Source organism: Labrus mixtus, chromosome 19 (genome assembly GCF_963584025.1).
Source record: "Labrus mixtus chromosome 19, fLabMix1.1, whole genome shotgun sequence".
In the NCBI taxonomy this organism is placed as follows: Eukaryota; Metazoa; Chordata; class Actinopteri; order Labriformes; family Labridae; genus Labrus; species Labrus mixtus.
Window position 1 is genome coordinate 23282249 of NC_083630.1, and position 21239 is coordinate 23303487.

Genomic DNA, 21239 nt, shown 5'->3' on the forward strand with positions numbered 1-21239 from the left:
TGACACTTTGCCTAAGTGTATAATAAATTGTGTAAAAAAAACATACATTCTTATATTTTTATTATATTAAGTCCATGTTTTTTACTATTTGAACCACATCATTGTAAACGTGAAAACAGTGTATCTATAAAAATGTCAACTAATGTTGAGCTAAAACTTCCTTGAACAGTGATGAGACACAACCTTTTGTACGAACAAAGTGCGTATGTTTGGCCGTGGTGGCGATGTGGCGCTAGCGTTGCCACTAAACACGACTCCAGTAAAATTGTACAAAAACTATCTGATTGAACGCCATGACATTTGCAGTGATTTTAACAGTCCAGTGGATGTAACCTCACGATGTCAATGACTGAACAAAGAGCTGTCAGCAGGTCAGTTTTCATCCAAAGCGGGGTCTACACTACAAAATAAACGGGCCGATTTCAAGCCTGATCCCCCCCCTCCGAACAAAGTCAGCAAAGGCCTGATGGTTAAAAAAAAAAGATCTTGGCAGATGTTCCTGTCGTGTGAGGTGTGTTAAGCGTGATTTCACCCTCCCCCAATCTTCTAGTAAGACGATCAGAAACCCTGAACACAGAGGATGGTCACATGGAACGGAACAAAAGCAAATCAGGAAGCGAGCTGACTGAAGCAGGAAAAACAAGAATCACCATGGCGACGACAGCAAACGCGAAGCACAAAGTTAGATGGGCGTCAGAAATCGAGGACCAACGTGTTGATCTATGGCAACAACATGAGTGTTTATACAACATGTCCTGTAAGACGATCCACAATCCAACCGACGAGGGAGGGAATTGTTACCGCAATGGATGAACCAGGTAGTTAACAGCTAGCCACATTTAGCTTGACCGTCATGTTTGCTTACTTTTAGTCGGGTTTGACCGCGCGAGATTACGAGTTCTGAGAGTGTTAAATCGGAAATGATTTGTCGTCACGTGCAGGCGCTCTCTTTAAGTGTTTACCACGCTTAACCTTCAGATTACAAATCTCTAATACAAACAGTTGTGCAGAGTTCTTCAGACCCCCTGACGTCCTGGAAGATGGCCAGTCAGATCGACTTATTTCAAGCAAACAAGAATCAACAAAATCTTCCTGTTTCATGTTTCTCTGGTTTTCACTGTAGCACCACCCACACCCGGACTATCTGGAAATGAATGGCAGTGAGAGTTGGCACAGCTGTAATGTTCCCCTGAGGATGATTAAGAGCCTCGTAATGTTTTTCACCTGACGTTTTGTATAGCACCATCATCACGTGAAACTGCTGATTTGCCATTTGTAACCAAATACGTCCAAATGTAATGGCGTTTTGTAAGTTCTACATATTAACCCTTATCATGGTTTGCACACTGAGCTAACACCATAAGCATTTTAAAAATTAAACTGATCCAACTTGACAGTGTTGGCAATGTCCTCGTAGTCATTTTAGCATCATAAACTTTGTTTTGTTGCTACACAATACTTGCTAATTGTCCTTCCTTATGATACTTGCACAGAGAGCTAACAAGGTAAACATAAAAAATCAAACATGTTAAACATTAGCATAGTTAAGCTTGGCTAGGAAGTCTTATAAATGATTAGCTTAAGATAAAATAATTGTCTTAAAGGAGCAATATGTATTTCTGACCCCTAGTGTTTAAAATGGGTACTGCAGTCTAAATTCTAAACATTATAGAGAGCTGTCTCCCCCCCCTCCTTTTAAGGGGGGTCGCCTTAAAAGCGCCTACCTTCTCTGGTCCAAACAAATCCAGAGCATTCAGGACCAGAATCTAAAGTTAGAAGGAGGACATACTGGCTGCTGCATTGTTGTCAGAGAAGCCAGCACTTCAACATGTTTCCTTAATGATCAGATAGTAAGATACCTTTATCATCTCACTCTCTACACATCTCACTGATTGGACCTTTAACACTTTAGTTAATCTGAAAAATAAAATCTCCTCATCTGGAAACACATGGTTTTCACTGGACAGGGACTTCAAATAGGGTGAACAAATGCTGTTCTCTCTCTCTCTCCACAGAAGCTTACTGCAGATATATCACAACATCAGCAGAGGAACTACTTTATCATGCTTCATTCCTTACATTACACCATATTACATTATCTAATGAAGACGAGCTTTCTGACTCCACAGTGTTGAACACCATCAGAAGAAAGTGACTATTTGTGCAGGAAACAGAGGCGTTGTGGAAAAGATGATAAAGAGGCTCACTTGGAGAACATCATTAAACCAAGTGAAGCATAGCTTTAGTGTGCTGAGCCCATTAGGGATATTTGGTTCACATTAGCTTCTCTTATTCCCAAACCCCCCACCCGCCCTGCTGCAGTATAACTCCATGAGTCTTACTTTAACCGTGGAGTTTTCACTTTCGCTCCCTCGTACAATAAAGCAAGATGTCTGATTCATTTTCTCCTGCAACAGATCATGATAATGATCAGATGATGCATTTAGAAGCTTAACACAGGTACACATATCGTCTGTACTTCTTTGTCTCTTAACAACATTACATTTATATCGGCTGATGTTTCCCTGCTTTCATTACAAACACATGAGAGTGTAAGGTAGGTGGCATATGGAAGGAAAACTGATTGGATGTGACGCCCGGCAGTTTGTGTGATTATTGAGCATTTTATCTCTTTACTTTTTTATAAACCTGACGTGTTTACATTATTTCATTTGTTATGGTGTCAAGTCTTCATTCATCATAATTAGAGCTTTAACACTTCTCTGGATACTTCCAGGAGAAACTGCATGTGTGAATGCTCTGACTTCACTCGGAGTTTCTCCTGCCAGATCGCTAGTATTTTCCGCACCACTGTGTTGTGTTTTTGTTTTTTTGGTAGATTTGCTGTTGGGGGGGGGGGTTTCTTCTTAGCTTGTATTTGTAGATTCTTGTGTTTCTCTAACAGACGCTTCTTGAGTAGTTTTTAACTTTAAATCTGCTCGACAGAGTTCAGCGGTTGGTTGTCTGATGTCGCAAATAATCCACAGTTTGATCTTTGTTTATGATTAACACCTTTTCTTACTTTGAAACCATTCCTCGCAGCCTCTCGTGATGATGAAAAAGTGAGTTTTCCTTCTTTTTTCCCCTAATAAGCCTGAAAGAAAACCGACATGTAGACATCACTTAGCATCTGCCGCTGCTGCCACACCACAGCTAATTTATTCCTCGCTCAGACACCCATCTCAGTCCAGCTGTGAGGTTAGCTCAGCATGGTGAAGAACAAAAACAACACATTCATAGAAAGAACAAAGTTTTGGGAACAGTCTTAAAGACATAGCTTCTAGTTATCATCCTTTTGGAGAAAGGATGGAGTGGTAGAAACAGACCGGGTCAGTCCCTTTCTGTAACACTGAGTAGTGCATGCTGGTGAAGTGTTTCTGCTGAGCGCGCAAAGTAGCTCAGCGCTGCCGGGAGAAGAGGTTCCTCAGGGCATTGTTGTAGTTCTTATTGAAGGCGGTGTATATGAGTGGGTTGAAGAAGGAGTTGGAGTAGCCCAGCCACAGGAAGATGCTCTTCCAGATGGGCGGGATGTCGCACGAGCACAAGGGGACGATGAGCTCCGTGATAAAGAAGGGGATCCAGCAGAGTACGAACACGCCGATGAGAATGCCGACCATCAGCGCCGCCTTCTTCTCCTTCTGCTCGCGCCACGTGTCGCCGTCCGTCTGGAAGGTCACGGTGGCGTGGCGCACGGTGAACACCATCTGCGGCTGCTGCGTTTCCTCCTTCACCTGGGAGGCAGCGGTTAAGAGACATAAATCAGTTACACCGTCGATTTGAGCGTGAGAAAATGAAATATCTCCAACAAAGCAGGGACAGAAAAAAAAAAGTGTACATTTTGTGACCGCTCAACAAAAGGTGGATTATAAACGGCTGAACAGAAGTGTGAATGAACAGGTGGATCAACAAGCCGGAGCTTACTCTCTCATTTTACACATTCGCACAAACACAGACTGGAGCTGTGTCTTAATCTGCATTTTTCCAGAAGCCCATTGTGAGCCGTTTCACAAACACGCTGCAGAGAAAAAGAGAAAATGTCAACACTAATCTGCCGACCGTCTCCTCACTCATGTGTCGACTGGCTCGGCTCACGGCTGACTCTTTTCTTTTTCCATGCACATCAAGGTCAAGCTGTCCAGCTCATTCAGCAGCTTTTATAAAGACAAACATCCCTCGAAAATATGTCTGAGGTGAAGAGCAACAACGGCTAACTGTTGAGTTCTGTTCAACATTCAAACGAGATCCAGCACTGATCCCTCTGGAGGGAATTTAACTGAATCAATACAGGCCAGCAGGAAGTGCACCTGATAAAAACGGATGAAGCAATTACATTTACAGCAGAAGCCAGAGGTTAAAAGCAAAGGGCTGCTGGGGAGGAGGCGTCAAACTTTTAACTTTACATACCAAATGGTGCACTAGATCAAATGTGCACTTAACTGCAGAAACTCCTTCTCAAGGCGGATCCCTGATGAGTTAGAGATGCACCCTCAAGCTTAGTCTGAACCGGCTCACTCATTAAACCTCCCCCGAAAAAAGAAAAAAGCAGAGTTTTTAAATCGAGCAGTAATCCGAGTCGTCCTGACACATTTCTTATTTCAGAGCTATTCCAAAGTGACCACTTTGTGTTCATCGTACGGTTCATTGGTTTAACTCTAGTGTGGGTACAGTCTTGGACTCCGGGGTTATTCATTTCTCAAAACTATGCAACAAAAATATGAATTGTCTAGCCTTCCAAAACGATTCACACCAACTCACCAACTACTTATCTTTCCTCTGTTTTCTAACTCTGGGGCAAATCTGTCCACTCCTTAAATAATAAACTATAAAATAAGAATAGAAAAATGAGCAGCTACAAAATCATAGTTTACAGTTTGGGAATGTGCCCCCCCCTCCTTGTTTTATCATATAAAGCTTAAAGTCTTTAAATGTGATTTTTCACACTTAAATGTAGAAATCAAGTATCTCCTCTGAAAATAACTCTGTGAGTCATGACTGTCTACAATGGGTGTAACACCCGAGTCCCACTGTCTGTGATGTTTTCAGAGTTTTCAGAGTCCTATCTTCACTTTGTTTACATCGCCCAGACGGCCGGCTGACTCCTCCCCTCGTGTATAAAAGTTGTTTAATTGAGGGACTAGAGAAAAGAAGAATAACATACTGTACTCACTGCTTAACTGTGTTTCTAGATCACGCTCATTTCAGGTAAATTTACATGCAGTGTGAAGATACGAGCAGAATAAAGATCGCTAGCATTAGCATGCTAACACAACAATGCAGCGCGAGTTGTTTTGGTTTCATGCTGGTGCTCAAGGGCGACATCTGCTGGATCAAAAAATCACATATAAAGCCTTTAAATATTTTTTAAAAGTCTGGCATCAAATTAAAATCTCCTCTGAGCTCAACATCTTAATGTGGACTAAACAGCTCCGACAGCTCAGAGCTCATCTCCTTGCAGAGCAAAAGGTGCAGACGGCTTTTCTCAAAATTGCAAAAAAAAAGAGCATACTGCACGGAGCGGGACAACTTTGGGGACGTGTCTGCCCCGGCATAGCATTAGTGCTAATTCGTTTGTTTATAGGGTGCTAAAACGAGGCAGACTGTGGGTGCTATTTTCATGATGCTATCAGCGGGTGCAATCCCATTATTAGTGGATCAGGCCCAAAGAGTCTTAACAACATTTGCGGTGATATTAGCGGTATACATTTTATGGCTCTTGGTAAATGTTATTCTGAGCTATTTGTGCGTCTGCACCTCCCTTATCGAAACACTCTATTCCTAGTGCCATGTGTGTGTGTGTGTGTGTGCACGTAGCTCTTTATGTCTTTGTGTGGGCGTGTTGTTGATGCATGAGAGCAAAAGGTTTATTATCTTGGATGCTGATGCCATCCCTCACATCATAACTCCATGTGCGGGCACTTTGCAGAGCTCGCTGCCTGGAATCTCCAAGCTTCTGTTCTGGGAAAACGATGAGCTAAACGTCGGCTGGGTAATGAAACCAGTTTGTTACGAGCGATATTGAGCTGTGTGTACGTCTGTGGGAAGCAAAATGACTAATAAAACAGATTCCGTTTAATTGCTATCAGTACAAGATTGAATGCCTGGGTAATGGAACTTGGCACTTAAGTCGGCCCGTCAAAGCGATAAAACATGTTGCTAATTTAGCCGATGATTGGTTCTCCTTGAGCACAGCTGAACATTTCAAGCCAAACGTGCAGAACTTTGGGGGTATCCTGAGGAATACGGGGGAATGTCTGAGATCATGCATTACATAAATAAGAGAAAAAAGCCTTCCCTCGGTTTTTTCCTTCCAACATTTCTCCCTTTTTAGGTTGACGTTTGCCGACTCTGATGATCAGAGTATTTTTCATGAGAAGCCTTTTTTTTTGTATGTGAGGGATAATTTGTGTTTGCTCTGAGATGAGAGGTAATGTCTCCATGTCTGAGGTGTTTCAGGTGGGTTTTTCAGATTGTGTTTACCACCATGAGGGCAGGTTGGAAAGTGGGCGCCTTCACAATTTTTCCAAGCGGAGAATTTGCCTGATTAAATGTTTTGCTAATGTTCGCGGAACAGTCCTAGACCTTTGTGTCTACTGATTAGAGGAGCGCCACAGTCAGGAAGGTGCTGCGGCGGCCCATTAAAGATGCCGGGGGTGGTATTTATAGCCTTCCGCCGACGCACATTAACAAGCTGCTGGTGATGAGCACGACTGCTGCAATTATTTGTCCGTATGCTTGAACATAAGAAACTTGTGTTTGCTCCATCACTGCTGCATAGCTTGTCTAAAAAAGAATAATAAATCATGTCATATGAATGAAAATAAGGGCGCTGTCACAGTGTAACTTATATGTTGAATACTCAATCCTGATTGGTCAATTAAGGCATTCAAATGACTCTACAATGCCTCTACACTCACATGTTGTCATGATTGACCTTTGTTTAGTTTGTTTTTCTCCTTGTTTCTGTTGCCTTCTCCTGTTTCATTTTGTCATTTTGTATCCTCGTGTTTATTTTTCTTTTCTATCTTTGATATTCCTGGGTTTAGTTTTTAGTGTTTCCTGTTTTATTTTGAAGTTCTTGCCCTTGTCTATCAAGTCCGGTGATTCTTCCTCCTTGTGTGGTTTCCCTCCCTTTTTGATTGTGCTCATTGGTCACACCTGTGTCTTGTTGGTCTCACCTGTGTTTGATTGTCCAGGTGTGTATTTACTCTTTGTGTCACTTAACTCAACTGTCTCCTGATGGCTCATTTTGTTTCCCTACCTTTGGATTTTCTTGGACTTTAAGTAAGCAAGCTTCATTTTTATTTTGCCCTTGCTAGTGCTAGTCTGCACTCGGGTCCAGTACCTTGGATTTCCTCAGTTTTGACACACACATGTGGCTAAACGTTATCTTTGTTATTGAGGCAGAGAAGGTCATAGAGGCTCTTTGTTTTGATTTGTTTTCTTTGTGTTGGCAGGTATCACCCCATGTAATATTTTAGGCCACAACACGACTTGTTTTGGCTTTCTCTGCATTCTGACGCATCGATTGGCTCTAACATTTCCTGTATCATTGAGTGCGTCTACATGGACCTGAGTATCGTGGTTTTGATTGAGTCTGTGCATGTAAAGATTTCAGAAACCAGGATAAGCCCTTAATCCCGGTTTGGATAAACCTGATTTTTCTACCTGGAGAACCCCAAAAGAATTTGCAGTTCAAATGGGGGGAAAAAGCACCAAAATGGGGACCTTTCAAGTCTGTGGTGCAGGCTACAGGACGCCAGTTTTCCTAACATATACAGTGGAGCCAGTCAGGTCACAAAGTACTGAAGACGATTTGTGTTTTTAAAAACTAAACATCACAGACGCCTGCACAAATAAGATGCAGTGATCCAGTATTTATCATGAAAACAGGGATTTGAATGAGCTGGTTTCTCTGTGTGCATGTAAACATGAGATCCTGAATGTGATCAAAACCAGGATAAGACCAATAACCGGGATACTCCGGTCCATGTAAACACACTCAGTAGCTGTGTAAGTACGACGGCTCTGTGTGATCAGGCTCCACCGTTCATGTTTACAATCACTCCCCCTGTGTCGTACATTTTCCAATTTGACATGTTCAGGTTGTGATCTCTGCGGTGCCCCCCCCCCGAGTATGAGCTCGTTGTAATGTCTAATTTATGCTGCAATATTGGCCGACATTAGCTGCATCGTCCGTCTCTTGTGTCCTTGAACAGGCTCCATTAAATCGCTCTGCCCAGAGACATGAGGAACGGGGAAACTGACAGTTTGGCCAGCGCCTCGTCTGTTTGCTGCCAGTTGGATATCGACCGGGTCTGTTTAAAGGGTCCCGTCCTCGCTGCTATCTGCACTTAGGCCTCTCCTCTTCGTCCCATCTCTGCTCCTGATTATCATCACAACAGATAAGTAACTGTTGATCCTCCTGCTATATACCAGTACTGAAGTCTCCTATCGTAGTTAAATAACCTTCTTAATCTAATAGAACTTTGAGTCAGTCTTTTACTCATGTGTCACCTTTGTTGTCCTGTGGTAAAGGCTTTCAGGTGGCTCTTTTCCACACATGTTCGACTCTCTGATTTTTTTCATTCCTGGACCTTTTCCTTTCTCCCTTCACCCACACGAGAAAATCTTAAAAATACATGTGGCTTACGTATAGAGCCCGACCGATTAATCGGCCGGCCGATATTGGCATGTTTTTATCGCAGATGATTGCTGATATTACAAGAGTTATTCACCAGTCAAAAAAGCATTTCATTTGAGTATCTTGAGTTAGTTGAGTCACCAGCAGAGGGCGCTACATGGATTACAACAAGCATAGTCCTTCTCCAGAGTGTCGAGCGGTGATTCACGTACATGCACAGTTACTTTCAAGTTGAGTGACCATCTTGTCTTCATTATACATCTTTGATATCTGCTTTTAAGAGATCAATACAATCAGTGTGTTTATCTCTATCTATCTCTAGAGATCGAACAATACATTTAAGAACGATATCGGCCGAAATCTGATTTCCCAATACCGGTAACGGCCCCATAAATCCATATCCGTCTGGCCCTACTTATTAACACAACAGCATCCTAGCATGAGCTTTACACAAAGTGGTGGTACAGGAAACTTCTGATACAGGTCTGATTCTTTCAAGGACTGTCCTTCCTCATGGAAACCACATATCTAATTTCAGAACCCGCTGGCTATCGTCTGAAGACCATTTAGCCTCTTGGGGGGCTCAGCCAATTTTTTCTGGGCTTCCAGAAGTGTAGCCTCGGGTAATTTTAAGCATTAAAACCAAGATTCACTCTCTCTCTCTCTCATGCACTCGTCTGAGGAAGAACTTGGGAAGCAAGAATGAAGTAGGACTTGAGATACAACGTCTTCAACCACAAAGTGTTTCTGCACTAATAAGCAGATCTGTAATTATACATGTTAATGTTTGATGCTTTGATTGGAACGAGAGGATGGTAGATGGGGTTTGGTTTCCTGGATTTCATTGGGTTTGGCTTGTTTTGTTTTCTACGATGAAGGTTTTCCCTCCAGCTAAAATGCGATGAGGAAACACTAGACTGAGTATAAATGGAAACCAGATATCTTACCCACAGATTCTGAAATTCCATGCAGATATTTGTTTGTAGAGATTGCCCCCAAAACGTATCGAATTTATCAGTAATGGTTTAGTAACTTATAAAGATGAGTATTGTGGCTATTTGTCCAAAAACAACTTAAAGGCTTTATATGTGATTTTTTGATCCAGCAGATGTCGCCCTTGAGCTCCAGCATGAAACCAAAACAACTCGCGCTGCATTGTTGTGTTAGCATGCTAATGCTAGCGATCTTTATTACGCTCATATCTTCACACTGCATGTAAATTTACCTGAAATGAGCGTGATCTAGAAACACAGTTAAGCAGTGAGTACAGTATGTTATTCTTCTTTTCTCTAGTCCCTCAATTAAACAACTTTTATACACGAGGGGAGGAGTCAGCCGGCCGTCCTGGCGATGTAAACAAACTGAAGATTAGGGCTGCAACGATTAGTCGACATAATCGATTACGTCGACTATAAAAATTTGTCGATGCTTGAATTCCCGCGTCGACGCGTCATATTATTGTTTTTGTTATTGGTAAAATCAAATACCGGCCGGTAAAAACTCATCTGTACTTGCAGTTCACTACAGGAAGTGGTGGGGGCAGTATCGCTCCCAATTGTAACATTATTCACAGAAACGGAGAAGAAGTACACATGAATAATGGCGGAAAGCACGGAGGATGCTCGAAAAAGACGACCCAGGGCTTCCAAAGTTTGGGAACATTTTATCGAAAGCAAATTGGCGAAACACGTTAAGTGTAAACTCTCCTTCCATGGCAGCACTACGGTAATGCACGAACACCTGAAACGCCGACACCCTGTAGCTGCAGGGTCTTCTAATACCGCGAGTGGGTGAGTTTGCAAGTTACATGAATATCTTTTAGACCTTTTGCATTACTGAGCCCTTTGTGCTTCAGACACGAGGATTAATTTAAGTGTCCTACTTATAACATTGGTGCCGTATGTTAGTCAGTCGGAAAACCATCTTTGATACTTGCTTGGATAACGTTTTGTTCAGTAACGCTATTTAGTGTGTAATTTGCTTTAGTTATCAGTACAATACGTTTTCTTTTTCCTTTTAATACTTGCGTTCAATCTGAATTGTAAACCTCCACTTAATGTCAACTAATTAAACAGATTTGGAGCACATTCATAATACTTCTTAAGAGATTACATTTTGGAGAAATCAGTGATATTTGTTTAAGGTATTGATAAGTGTTAAACATAATATATTTCTTTCACATTGTTAAATTTTTGCTATTTCTTCATTTTCTTAAGTGCCAAGCAAAGGTGTGTGGATGAGTTTGTCATGAGGAAAGGCTCATGCGTCCCAAAAATGGCTGAGGTCTTCACAGAAAGCGTCCTCAACATGAGACCATTATCTATGGTTGAGGATGAAGGCTTCAAGCAGATGACCCAGACCTTCCATCCAGGCTACACCTTGCCTTGTAGAACACATTTTACAAAACTGATGGAAGGGAAATATGAGACAACTCTCAGTAAAATTAAAAGTGCTATTAAATTAACTAATAGCAAGATTGCCCTGACAGCTGATGCCTGGACCAGTGTTGCCACAGAGGCATATCTTGGCATCACTTGTCACTTTATAAATGATGAGTGGGAGCTCACAAGCTTCTGCCTTTCCACCGTGCCGCAGGAAGAACGACACACTGGACCCAACATTGCTAAATGGATTGAGGAGGCTTTAGCAAGATTTGAGATCCCTGCTAGCAAGATTGTGGCAATTGTCCATGACAATGGTTCCAATATTGTCCTGGCAGCAAACATTTTACTAAAAAAGCATGGATGGATGTCAATCCGCTGCGCAGGACACGCCTTGCCAAACTCAGATTACAAAAACACTAGGAGCAGCTAGGTGTCTCGTGGAGCACTTCAAAAGAAGTGAACTGGCGTCAAGCAAACTGAAAACCAAACAGCAACAGATGGGGACCCCGGAGCATAAACTTATCCAAGATGTCTCGACTAGATGGAACAGCACCTTTTACATGGTGACTCGTCTGCTGGAGCAGAGATGGCCACTGACTGCAACACTGTCTGACCCAACAGTTACACAGAGTGGGAGACAATACCTCGACCTGAAACCAGATCAGTGGGCCCTGCTAGAGGAACTGGCTAAAGCTCTTCAGGCCTTTGAATGCGCCACCGTCTTCCTGAGTGGTGAGAGTTATGTGACAGTATCTGCCCTGCCTCCTTTGGTCAGAGGGCTTTTAAAGTCCACTCAGGTCAGCTATGACACAGCTCCTGTGCAGGCTTTTCAGGCAATTGCTTCAGAGGAGACCAATGCACGCTGGTCTAAAGAAGTCACAGTCACAGGTGATAATCCAAGCAGACAGATCATTGCAGCTGCATTAGACCCACGGTTTAGGAAACTGAAATTCCTCACACCTGAGGAAAGGTTTAGTGTTCAAAGTAAAGTTCAAGCTTTGGCACTTCAGTCCATGCAGGGCAGTCTGAGGAAACATCATGCCAGTGAGAAAGATGCAGCCATTTCCTCACCTGAGAGAACTGTTTCAGCTATTGATTCACTGCTTGGGTTTGACTCCTCAACAGACAGCGACAGTGAGAATAAAGAACAGGAATCTTACAACCAAGCCATCACAAATGAGGTAACATTTATTGAATAAGAATAGTGCTTATTTATTAACATATGAAATAAATTATGAAACGCCAGACTTATTTAAAAGGCTAATTTTCAACTGTTGTCCCATGGCAGGTGTTGATGTACTTAAGTCAGACAGTCCCCTTACTTGGTGGAAGTTAAATGAGGCAAAATATCCATCACTTGCATCACTAGCCAAGTCATTCCAGCTACTTCTACGCCCTCTGAGCATCTCTTCTCAGCAGCTGGAAACATCGCCTCAAAAAAGAGAGCCAGCCTCACACCTGAACATGTTGACATGCTCACGTTCCTGCACCGCAATTTAAAGAAATTATAATCTATTGTTCAGTCACTTGGGCTGGAAGGTTGATTCGTTCCATTAAGTTTATTTGTACTTTTGGACTTTGGATGGGCTATTTGCTTTATTTACTTTGATGGACATACCAGTCACTTTAAAGAAAGCCATCCTTTAGTTATTTATAACCTGGCAGGTGAAATGCTACTATTTTGAGTTATTTATTTATACATCAAAGACTACATGCACTTTTGTTTGCACACAAGTTTGTATTATTTAGTTTATTTCCTTTTCATTGTGATCCAAAAAATATACTTACTATGTGCCAAACTCATGTTTCATGTGCCATTATTCTAATTTGCTTTTGCTGGTTGAAATTCACAGGTGTGCATGCTTAAGCAGGCGAGGTAAAACGGGGATAAAAAATAGTATGCCAAATAATCGTGATTAATCGACTAATCGAAAAAATAATCAAGAAATTAGTCGACATAAAAAATAATCGTTAGTTGCAGCCCTACTGAAGATAGGACTCTGAAAACATCACAGACAGTGGGACTCGGGTGTTACACCCATTGTAGACAGTCATGACTCACAGAGTTATTTTCAGAGGATATACTTGATTTATATTATATTTAAGTGTGAAAAATCACATAGAAAGACTTTAAGTTAAAATTATAAACAAACAGCCACTGATGCACCGTTCCAGTGAGGCCTTACGCACGCAATAAGTTCAATGTCCAGTCGGGATCTCTTGTTTCTAAATTTAATTAAGACATACAAACATTTCCAACTGCATCCCATTGACCTGTCTCGTTGACCTGTGTCCCTTCCTGGTGCATCACCCAACAGTGACACACCTGGAACATTTAAAGGGTTCCTAATCAACCCGTGTGCTTGGCAAGGTGCCCTCTGCCCCCTGCTGTTCACAAACAACAAAAACAACAAATAACCAGAAAATGGCTGCTACAATGAGAGTATTAACAGAAAGTGAATAATCACCTCGGCCATGGGCGTGATTGTGTTGGTCTTGCGCGTTCCTATCCGGAACTTTGCAGCCTTGTAGATCTTCCAGTAAACGAACAGCACCACGCAGAGCGGCAGGTAGAACGCTCCGAAGGTGGAGAAGATGGTGTAGGACGGCTCCTGGCTCACCTGGCACTTCATCCCCTCTGAGTACGTCTCCCCCCACCCGAAGAGAGGCGACAGCGAAATGATCGAGGACAGCAGCCAGGTGAGCGCGATCATCACGTTGGATATCTTTTTGCGCGTCTTGAGCGTGTACTGCAGGTGTCTGGTGATCGACCAGTAGCGGTCCAGCGCGATGGCGGTCACGTTCCAGATGCTCGCCGTGCAGCAGAGCACGTCGAAGGAGATCCAGACCTGGCACAGGACGCGGCCCAGCTTCCACAGCCTCCCGTTCAGCTCGTGCACGAGGCTCAGGGGCATGACCAGCGCCGCCACCATCACGTCGGAGATCGCCATGGACGCCACGAGGTTGTGGGGCACCCGGTGGAAGGTCCGCACCCTCAGGATGGTGACCAGCACCAGTAAGTTCCACACGAAGGTGGCCACCACCAGCATGGCCAGCAGAGTCAGAGTGAGGACGCTGAAAACAGAGAAGGGCCGGTAGATGTTTCCCCCCAAGTCGTGGCCGTCCAAAGCGCCGCTGAGGTTGGCCGTCAGGATGCTGGTGTTCGGATACGCCATGGTCGCTGCTCACAGCCCCGCAGCCAAGGACCAAGATGGTTCAGAGGCGGTTTCTGCACGTCGTTCATGCATTCTGTAGCGGAGAGAGAGGACTTCTTTTTAACATGATTATTCTAAAAACACGTCTACAAATTCTACAATTCACTTATCAGACTCTTTTATCCAAAGCGACGTACATCAGAGAGTAAGAACAACACAAGCAAGGATCTAGAAAAAAGGGAACAATGTCAGTAAGAGCAAACGATCAGCTTTGAGTCTGATTGGACACACAGGTGCTGACAGGAAGTGACCAGAGGCAAAGCACAACATTGAGGGCAGTTCTTGAGAGCTCTAATCAGTATAGAAACCATCTTATAAGTCGTCGTTATCAAACAAAAACCATCGTCATTACCATCATCATCATCAATAATATGGAGACCATCATCATTAAGTTAGTAGGAATTCATGAAAGAGCTGGGTCTTTAGCTTTTTTTTAGACGTCTCTCACATCTAAAAAACGACTTTCCACATTTAGTAAAGATTGAAGATGCATTACTTCCAAAACGCCTGCCGCTAATAACGCTGTCTCAATATGAATGTACGTCACTGTGTCATCCACCAGAGAGGTACTTTAATAGTCTGCACACAATAGTGAAAGGTACTTGAGTATCCGTCAAGCGACCTGCCTACAACTTTCAAGTGCAATTTCATCTGCTGTTTAAAAGCCTCCAAAGTACTCTGGGACATCTCTGGGCCTGCAAAGTCCATAAATATTCAGTTTCATCCTCCCACTGATGTCCTTTGATTTGCATCAAAGTCAGGCCTCCATTACCAAATCAAGAGCTCTAAGTGCGGTCTTTTGTTTTGCACTCATTCAGAAAAATCTAACTTAAAAGTCCAATAGGGAGATTCTTGTGTTCAACACTGTGGAGTGTTAAGATGTGGAGAACAGAGCAGCATATGTTTCCCTTTTTTAAATATGAGGTCTGTTGGAGAGAGACTCTGTGTGTTAACATCAGAGTGTCTCCATTTCTGATTCAAAGAAAGAGAAAAGATTTGACATGCCAGCTTTATCGCCGCATTCCCGGGAGAGGCTCAACGAGTTGCAGAGTCTTCAGCACACAATGTTCAACAGTGCAGAGACAAAATGATACCGCCTGTCAGTCGGAGGTTGTCAAGTCTGGTGGTTATCTTTACAATTTACAGCTGCAGTTTACACAAAAGTGTTTACACAGAACTCGCACTACGCACTTTAATTTTAACTGGAAAACACACAAGATGGTTTTTCTAACATTGGGAATCCTTTATTTTATTTAAAGCCCCAGAAAACCAGACTTGAGATATTAAAAATTCAAATCTTGGAGTGAAAATAAACTTTCAGAACTTTTAGAAAACCTTGTTCAAAATCCGGCTTGTTTTGCAGCTCATGCGTTTATGTTTTTATTATTGGTTTGAACTTTATTGGATATAAATCTCAGAGCTAACACCGCCAACTTAAAACGGTTAAAAGGTAATGTCTAATACTTTTAGAGAGGTGATATGACATACAGTTAAAGGAAGAATTATACACATAAATAAATCATAAAGTCTCTCCTGTGTAAATGTGTCTCTGAGTCCTGACTGTCTACAATGAGGGAGAAGCTCGAGTCCCGCTGGCTGTGTTGTTGTCAGAGCCGTGTTTACATGGACGGGACGGCCGGCTCCTCCCCTTGTGTATAAAAGCTGTTTTAGTCAAGAACTAGAGAGAAGAAGAACATACTCACTGATTATTTGGATGTTAGTAAGAGTTTTTAGATCACGCTCATTCTGTGTCAGTTTACATGAAATGTGAAGCTACGAGCTAACTAAAGAGAGCTAACATTAGCATGCTAACACAACAATATGAAGCTACGTGCTAACTGAAGAGCGCTAACATTAGCATGCTAACACAACAATCTGAAGCTACGAGCTAACTAAAGAGCGCTAACATTAGCATGCTAACACAACAACGCAGCTCGAGATGAGGACAATGTTGCTCGATGCTCGTGCTTAGCGCTTAATTATGGTGCGTTCCAATTTGATAACTCCTTTGGGCAAACATGAGTGGAGAGAGGGTTGGAGGTGTGTCTCTGGAGGAGAGCGGGGTCTTCAGTATGGAGGAGGCGTGGCCAAACAGGAAGTTTGTTTTGGTTTCATGCTGGAGCTCAAGGGCGACATCTACTGGATCAAAAAGTTGCACATTCTTCTTTTAAAGGCATTTTGTGGATTTGGGTTTCCAGGAGCTCTAGGAATACATTGTTATGAACTAAGAAACATCAGAATCACAAAGCCGAATCGAACTCTGTCAGATCACCGGTGGCATTAATGATTTCATGCATCACGATTTGGAAAACATATTCAGACGCGCCTGATTTCACATGTTAATTTCCTTTTTATACACACTCAGTTTCAACTATTCCACCTCTCTTCTTCTGCTCCTAACAACCCTGCCAGGCTTCTTTTTATTTTTAAAGATACAGATACGTTTCTCACCTTGATGACCCGGTTCGTCTATCATTCATTCATTTCACACGTCTCCTCTCATGACATCGTAATGAGGGGATCTAAATGATTCGCTCAGGTTTTTTTTCCCCAGGCCTCTGGGCGCAGCGGCGACGTCCGTAATTAGTGCAGCTAATCCAGTTGGAATAAATGTCTCTAATTGAGCTTGATTTAAAAAAGCCGGTTTAATCAATTGGATCATATTCTTGCGACTGTTTGTCCTGTAATGACGTTACTTTGAGCGATTATTTGATGAATGAATCAATTAGTGTTTCTCGCATTTCCAAAGACGTTGATTTTTTTTACTCTCGAGAATCAACAAGAGTTACAAACTCAATTCTCCAGAGCGCCTCATGAAACGGCGTCTCCTGTATATGTTTTTTTTCACACCCGGTGGGGGGTTGGGTGGGGGTTGTGTCATCAATACGATCATCAATAAAGTCTGACAGGTGGTAACAATACGTACGACCTGTGTGTGTCTGAGAGCCGGTGTATTTATAGGACATGTGACACCGTCTCTTAGCATCACAAACCATGCGCCCTAATCAAAGGGTCCATAAGCGCGGCGATCGGCCCTCTGCTCTCTCTCTTCTCCCCGCTCTTATTAACGAGACTAACAGGCATGAAATTGGACAACCATTATGAAGGGAACAGGCAATCTAACATGGTTGTTTCCTGCATCAGACAGCGGCCGTCACTCACCCGGGGAAAGGCAGAAACACAAGGGCAGGAGAACACATGAAGAGTATATATGCATTGGTGCGAGGAGCGAGGAGCGAGGGGGCAGACACTGACAGACAGCCAGACGCTCCCCTGACATAAAAAAAAAACCGAATACATTCAAGTCTGAGCTGTTTTTCTCAAAGCAGAGCGTCAAATCAGGTCGATCAGCGTCTGGAGAACTACACGTGCCAGCCTGTTCACCGGCTGTTTTTAAGGTGAGGTTATATACTGTGAGAGTTTAAACAGGGACATAGTGGGATTTACATCTCATTACCTCCCATAGGATCTGAGCGCTGTTTTTTTTTTTTTTACAGTCTAAGGACAGAGGGAGAAAAAGATAAACGTGTTCCTGACAGAGCTGCAGCGTGGAGACACAGCCGGTCCGTCTACGGCGTCAAAAACAAAGAGAACGGACGAAGAGAGGATTTAATTTAAGAAAAAGAGAAAGCTAACTTTTTACAGTCTGAATAAACTGAAAAGTCCTTCCAAAAACCAACAAGCAGGTAGAGGTAAGAATGACAATGGAAAACGCTAATCATGCTGCTGATGACGCTTAGCAGGGCATGGAGAGGGAGTGCTGTCAGATGGGGCCCACTTAGGGAGGTCTCCTACTGTCATTGCAGAATTTGCACATTTTGGGCGGCTGCTGTGGTTTCAAGTTTGTCAGCTCTCCAGTGGGGGGGAGGGAGGGACCGGGGGACCCTCTACTGGTCTGGGGCTCTAAGCTGTTGCCTGCCTTGCTTATTGACTAGCAGCACCTCTGACTGGGGACAAGGTCTACAAAATAAAACAGGAAACACTAAAGACACCGGACAACTCAAGAATTTCACTATAGGACATAGAGAAACACGAGGATAAGAAAAGACAAAATAAAAACAGGAATAATTTCGATTATTTTCAGGGCAGAGTCACATGACGACGCGTCCAATCCGCGACATGGAAGCAATGTCCGTCGTTTGGACACATTTTCTCGTTAGGGAAGACGACGCCGAACAAAAAGACAACACAGTGGAAAAACTTAATTTCTACTTTAAAGGCTTTATATGTTTTATACTTTTTTGACCCAGCAGATGTCGCCCTTGAGCTCCAGCATGAAACCAAAACAACTGGCGCTGCATTGTTGTGTTAGCATGCTAATGCTAGTGATCTTTATTATGCTCGTATCTTCACACTGCATGTAAATTTTCCTGAAATGAGCGTGATCTAGAAACACAGTTAAGCAGTGAGTACAGTATGTTATTCTTCTTTTCTCTAGTCCCTCAATTAAACAACTTTTATACACGAGGGGAGGAGTCAGCCGGCCGTCCGGGCGATGTAAACAAAGTGAAGATAGGACTCTGAAAACATCACAGACAGTGGGACTCGGGTGTTACACCCATTGTAGACAGTCATGACTCACAGAGTTATTTTCAGAGGATATACTTGATTTCTATTATATTTAAGTGTGAAAAATCACATATAAAGACTTTAAAACTAAAATGTGTTTTCATATCAAGTGATGCTTTGATTTCAGATTGAAATATTCAATAAATAACCACAAAATACCACACTGAACTATGAGGGCAAAGAACAAAAAAAACACAAGCACACTTCATGTGCATGTTTTATTTGATTCAGTTCTTGTTGTATAATAATCTCAGGTAGGTTTGTTTAACTTTAAACTCCTGTGTCTTCTTTTTACCACCCCCTTTATTTAAGACTGACATTCTAACAACAAAGAAGCCTGAGCTGCAGATTCTTGTTAAAGCACCTTCATCTTTGAGACTTAACACAAGGTCTATCACAACCTCGTGCAGACAAAAGAGAGAGTGTGAATGGCGCTCTCTTTGTGCCTGAGCTCTTCAGAGTGAGAAGCTCGACGTGTTTACGCTCATTTTGTTACACAATGTCCGCCAAGGTTAGTTTCTCTGCGGGCTGACGTGTGCAGCTCAAAGGAGGGAAGACATACATGCACCCCTCTCTGCTTCAGCATGAGACACACATGGTTAAACTTGAGCTTTAGAGGCGGACTGGTGGAAAAGAGAGTGAAAGTAACTCTCTTTAACTGTGAGCCACATTTGACTAAAGTGCTTCTCCTGAGAATATTACCTTCACAGGTAACATATTTAAGGGTTTCAATCAGGGGGGTTAAGCTGTCCCATGAGGTTTATAGATGATTAACAACCAAAACACTTGTAACTCATCATGTCACCGACACTGCTTCACTTTTGAATCCATCTCTAAACAACAACAACAACTCGGTCGTTTTCTGTTGGTAAACAAAACTCGGCGCAGCAGCAGCAGCAATTGACAACCCGGTAATAATAACTCACCTCGTCCACAGCTCGGCACAAAGCAGACATCGTGCACGCACGAGAAGTCGAGATTCACCTGGAAGCTCGTGTCGGAGGAGTGATGGAGCCGCGCGCGCTCCGCAGGGTTGATGGCAGCAGAGACACGGCTCGCGCGGAGGATACAGAGACGCTGGACTGAACCACAGTGCACTCTAAAGGAGGGGGGCGGGGAGACCAACACGAAACCGCATACTACATACTACTATCTAAACCAGTATGCAGTATATACTGTATACTGAGTTCAACAGTATGACTGCTAGTCGTCGGTTATTTTGCAGGAGGGGAGAGCGGGGTATCTTGTCACACTTTTGGCTTTCACCTAAAATTCTCGGTCTAAGTATATCACAGTCACTCAATTCCTATATCAGATGAAATATTAATTTCTTGTTCACAAATGTATAATCTTCAGATTTTCACTTGTCACTTCAATGATAAATTCTGCATGATCAAGTACAGAGTGTGCATTTGTGTTGCCCCATCCCGGGGTATGTTGTCACACTATATTTTTCAACAAATAATAACATGTATCACTCTTATTCTTGCATTTGAAAGTCTGATTTATTGAAACAGCTGTTTTCAATGCCAGGGCTTCATCTGTGTCAGTGTGTAAAAAACGATGCAGACCAAAAAACCTAAAAAACTACAAATAGCCTAAACACAAACAAATTCATCTTGAACTATGTCTATTTTTTTTTTTTAAACTACAAATTGCTTGGCAGGGTTAAACTGGTTTTACTCAGCTGTGAATAATATGTAGTAATAGAGCAAGCCAAGGACCCTGTAACTGTAGCTGCTGGTCCAGCTGTGGCACATGCACTGTACAGTCTACAAAGCAGGAAAATACGAGGTGGTAAGACATATAAATATATGGACATGTCATATTTGTTATTGGTTCATAATGTGGCAAGATATTCAGTCACCGCCACCGACGAGTTCAAACGGCTGCGCTCCGGCATTTTGAGCTCTGACCTGCCACTTTGCATTGTGGGAAACAGTACGCGAGGTAGACTGGTCCGATGCATACTGTACATTTTTCCCGAATCAGTATGACATCCTGGTACTTTTGGCATACTGCATATCTCACAGTTGTTCACATTCTGCATACTGCATTTTGGCCAAATCAGTACGTACTAGTAGTATAGTATGCGGTTTCGAAAACAGTCAGTGTGAAGGCAGACGCTGATTTGAGCTGTGCACGTGCAGCTCAGAAACCAGTCACATTCTGCAGTGATCAGAGGTTGCTTGAGGAGACTTGGATGCTGCTGCTGCTTTGTGATGGATGATACCTCTACACGCGACCACCCTTCCAACTCCCCTGGCATTTTCTGCCAGCTCGCGCAGACGTGATTAATCCACAAGTAATTCAAATTTCATGTGTTAGCAGGGGCCGGGCAACTTGTAATCAAGTTCCCCCCCAGGAGAGGGCTCTTAGTGGAATATCAAGTGAATCACTTTCTGTGTCCCATGTGTTGAAAATGACCTG

General features: G+C 42.8%; 2 protein-coding genes across 2 annotated transcripts in view; both read right to left on the bottom strand.

The window, feature by feature from the left end:
• ackr4b (atypical chemokine receptor 4b) overlaps positions 1-21239 on the bottom strand; it is a 393880-nt gene that overhangs the window by 46676 nt on the left and 325965 nt on the right. The window lies entirely within an intron of this gene.
• Positions 1706-19879, bottom strand: htr5ab (5-hydroxytryptamine (serotonin) receptor 5A, genome duplicate b). The gene is made up of 3 exons (XM_061065094.1): positions 19736-19879; positions 13494-14274; positions 1706-3731 (listed from the first exon to the last, which is right to left on the bottom strand). The coding sequence occupies exons 2-3, from the start codon at positions 14199-14201 to the stop codon at positions 3399-3401; spliced, it is 1041 nt and encodes a 346-aa protein (XP_060921077.1). The 5' UTR covers positions 14202-14274; positions 19736-19879; the 3' UTR covers positions 1706-3398.

Coding starts and splice junctions, on each gene's coding strand:
- htr5ab (XM_061065094.1), bottom strand. CDS start 14,201: ATGGCGTATCCGAACACCAGCATCCTGACGGCCAACCTCAGCGGCGCT. Junction 3,732..13,493: donor CAATCACGCCCATGGCCGAG/GTGATTATTCAC, acceptor GCTGCCTCCCAG/GTGAAGGAGGAAACGCAGCA.